Below are 3,528 nucleotides of genomic sequence, written 5' to 3' on the forward strand. Positions count from 1 at the left end.
GGGCAGTCTAGGAGAGCTTCATATTCATCTTCTCCCCTTGCTATGGGTTATGCATTTCTTTCAGTCACCAGGATCTAGTCCACAGCCCAGAGGGAGGTTTATGATCTGTATACATACAACACATAGTACAATGTAATTCAGTAATGTTAAGCATTGCAGTTCTGCTGTAGATACAGAGGCTGCACCTTGGCAACAACACAATTCCTCTTGGTTAATAGGCTATGACAGGAGGTTTTAATACCACCTGTAAGTACACTTTGTAAGCTACTGCATATGATCATCTCTACCCATAATCACAGAATGGTTTGGAGAGGACCTTAAAGATCATCTAGTTCCCACCCCCAATAATCAGTTTCATCTCTTCACTGCACCCTTCCTTTCTCCTTTTATAGAAGAGAGTTGGTTACCAGCAGTCAGAGGTTTTTGTAAAGGGAAGTACAAAGACTTGCAAAACCCAGAACTTCCTTGGTGACTACCTAAGGACACAGTTCTCAAGAGAGTCAGACCATTTCTTTTACCCATATATGGCAATCCCACAAAAACCTGAAGGCAAATCAGGTAAGTAGCTGTGAGGGTATAGCTGTCACAGCAGCCAATTGCAGGCAGAGCTGAACAACACGTATATAAAAGGGCATCAGGGTGTAGGTTTGGATTATACCTTTTAAAGTCAAAGGAATTTTGTGCTGAGGTCACACTACAAGATGATCGGTGGGTTGGGCCTAGTTTCTTCAAATATCAACATTTTTGCAGGATTTCACTTGCTGTGGCTGCAGATGGCTTGTAAAAATTCACATCTACATCAAAACAGGAAACACAGAGCCTAACAGCATTAAAAAGAGGTGCAATGACTTTTGTGTTTACTAGACCTTAAAACATGGACAAAGGTCTTCTATAATTTAACTCCACTGTTTTCAAGAGATCAAGTTTGACCTTTTTTTGCAAGGGCCAGAGCTCTGCAATATAATGTAACTGAAATGCTGAGTAATAACTGGGAAGTGAAAAGTATCAAATGTGTTTCCTCCACGTGACTTACAGCAGTGCTTATCTAGACCAGGGGCTGCAAGGGGGTTTTGAAACCTAATGGCTAATTTTGAAGTATAGCCCCAATCTCCCCTTCCCAAAGGGGGAATATACCCACAAAGGGGAATATACCCCCAAAATACCCTGCTGAAATGTGCCACTGATGTGATACCATCATCCTTTGGAGTTCTCTGATGCTGTGACCTGAGAGGGCTCAATGCATGTGTTAATGCAGCTCTTTGAAACAGAAATCTTCTGTCTCTCTGTCTGCACAGTCTTTGGCACAGCAGGGTCCCTTTCTCAGCTGGCCCTCAGTAAGAACAGGGTGGAAGGTATGAATCATATCAAAGGTGAACCAGAACAGTTCTCTGCATCACTGACACCAGAAAGTAACAACCTTAACATTTGTATACAAGGCTGATGAGCAGCAAAACTTCTCTGTGTTTTAACTCCAGAGAGGAAAAAATAATTGTAAAGAAACTAAAAGATAACCTAGGTAAAATAGATGTGCTTGCCATGAACACAGAGCTTCTCAGCCCATCATTTACATTCTATATTGTTACCTTGCAATAATTTCTTTTAACTAAAGGGGACTTAACTGAAATGAGAGACTAACTGAAATGAGCATTACCTGGAACTAATGTCACTTGGATTTCCTATAGTCTTGGCAAACAAATAAAACCAAACATACTCCATTTTATGCTAGTCAAAAGAATACAGTCTTTGAAATAAAATAGTTTGGGGTTTTGTGGGATTGTTTTTTTCACTCTGCAAACAAACACACATCTATCACTGGTTCACAAAATTAGCCACAACTGTTTATAGAACCCTCTTGTGTCTCCTTCCTCTTTTCTATACCCCACTATATTCTTGTATGTCCTTAAAAGGTGTCTTTGTGTATTCTCTCTTTCTTACTGGCAGAAACAAAATGACTCGAGGCACTTAACTAGCTCAGCTGAGTATCTGAAAATACTGTGAGGAAGTGACTAGTCATTTAAGGAGTGCTGAGAACTGTTGCCTTTATGCACTAGGTTTTAACTTGACTTGATACATTTTTGGCAGAAAAAAAAGGCGATGAAAGGGTGTTAGAAACTCCCCCCCAGCAGGAGCATAATCTGAGCGATTTAGTGTGAGTACCTTGTGGCTTTAAGAGTGTGTTACCTTGCAGTTTACAGCCTAACGTTACAGGAAAGTGACAAAACACCATTCAGTAGCAGTAGGAAGCTCCATTTAGATTGACAGGCAGGGCAAATAAACCCAGAGCTCCAGGAGAAATCTCCACAGCAAGATTGAACGAAAGAGTTCAAGGCAGCACACAAACATCTTTGCCAAAGCAGCTTCTTGGAGCTAAGGGAGGCCAGGTACTCTCCAGAAGCTTTTGACTGGTTCTGAGCTCAATAGCTAGAGAAGAGACATCATGAAGGTACCACATGTTTGTGAAGATGATACTGGTGCAAGGCCACTTTGACAAGAATGTCTAATTTTGTATTTCCAGACAGATCCTACAGGCCTACAATATGAAACACAACCCTTAAAAATGAAAAATCGTACAATTCTGTGTGAAACAATATATCCACAGAAATACTAACCTTTAAAAATGAGAAGTTAAGTTGAATAAAAAACCTTTGGTTTTCTTACTCTGTATGTTTCATTTATCTCCTTAGACATCAATTGAAAATTCATTAACACTGATAGAAACCAAACACACAGCAGACTTTTCCCGGGACTTGTTTATGTAGCCCAGGGAAGGAGCTCCACCAAGAACTGAGTTGTGTCCTCATGGTCCGTTAATGGGAAAGGGATGAAACTAATGCCTTATGAGAGCTTTTACTTCCACACAGTCTGTACACACTTTGGGCAGTGTTGAAGAGCTCAGTGTAGGCTCCACAACGAACTTTCTAAACATGCGATGCCATCGTGTGGGCAAATAGGTCTCCAGCAGTTTCCAGATGAACCTTCCTGAATGTCATAGGGTCCTAGTGGTTTGGCTTGGAAGGGACCAAAAAGATCATCTCGTTCCACCCCATAACATGGACAAGGACACCTTCCACCAGCCCAGGTTGCTCCAAGCCCCATCCAACCTGGCCTGGAACACTTCCGGGGATGGGGCAGCCACAGCTTCTCTGGACAACGTCACAGTAAACCTCACTGCTCTCACAGTAAATTCAAACATGATCGTCTTGGAATCCTGGTCAATGTATTTCTAACTCTGAGCTGGAAGCAAGAAGAATATAAGAATATACTACAGGTTTTAATGAAGTTTTGCATAGCATGAAGATTCAAAAACCCCTCACAAATAAAATGGGTATTTTGGGAACTTAACTTTGTTATCAAGATTTTTTTCTTGTTCTTGCAAAAGAATAAAACAATGGGAGCTCTGCCATGGCTAGTACAGAGACAATCATAGAATCACAGACTGGTTTGGGTTGGAAGGGACCTTAAAGATCATCTTGTTCCATGTGCAGGGACACCTTCCCCTAGCCCAGGTTCCATGGTATCTGGTTGCAG

General features: G+C 41.4%; 1 protein-coding gene across 1 annotated transcript in view; it reads left to right on the forward strand.

Annotated features, from left to right (window-relative positions):
* Positions 1 to 524: 524 nt before the first annotated feature.
* Positions 525 to 3,528, forward strand: part of LOC103808251 (basic salivary proline-rich protein 3-like) — a 4,403-nt gene continuing 1,399 nt past the window's right edge. The window contains 3 exon segments of the mRNA XM_009081022.1: positions 525 to 558; positions 1,296 to 1,352; positions 2,083 to 2,149. Of these exon segments, the coding sequence (XP_009079270.1) occupies positions 525 to 558; positions 1,296 to 1,352; positions 2,083 to 2,149 (158 nt within the window).

This window comes from Acanthisitta chloris, unplaced genomic scaffold, assembly GCF_000695815.1.
Source record: "Acanthisitta chloris isolate BGI_N310 unplaced genomic scaffold, ASM69581v1 scaffold2958, whole genome shotgun sequence".
NCBI lineage: Eukaryota > Metazoa > Chordata > Aves > Passeriformes > Acanthisittidae > Acanthisitta > Acanthisitta chloris.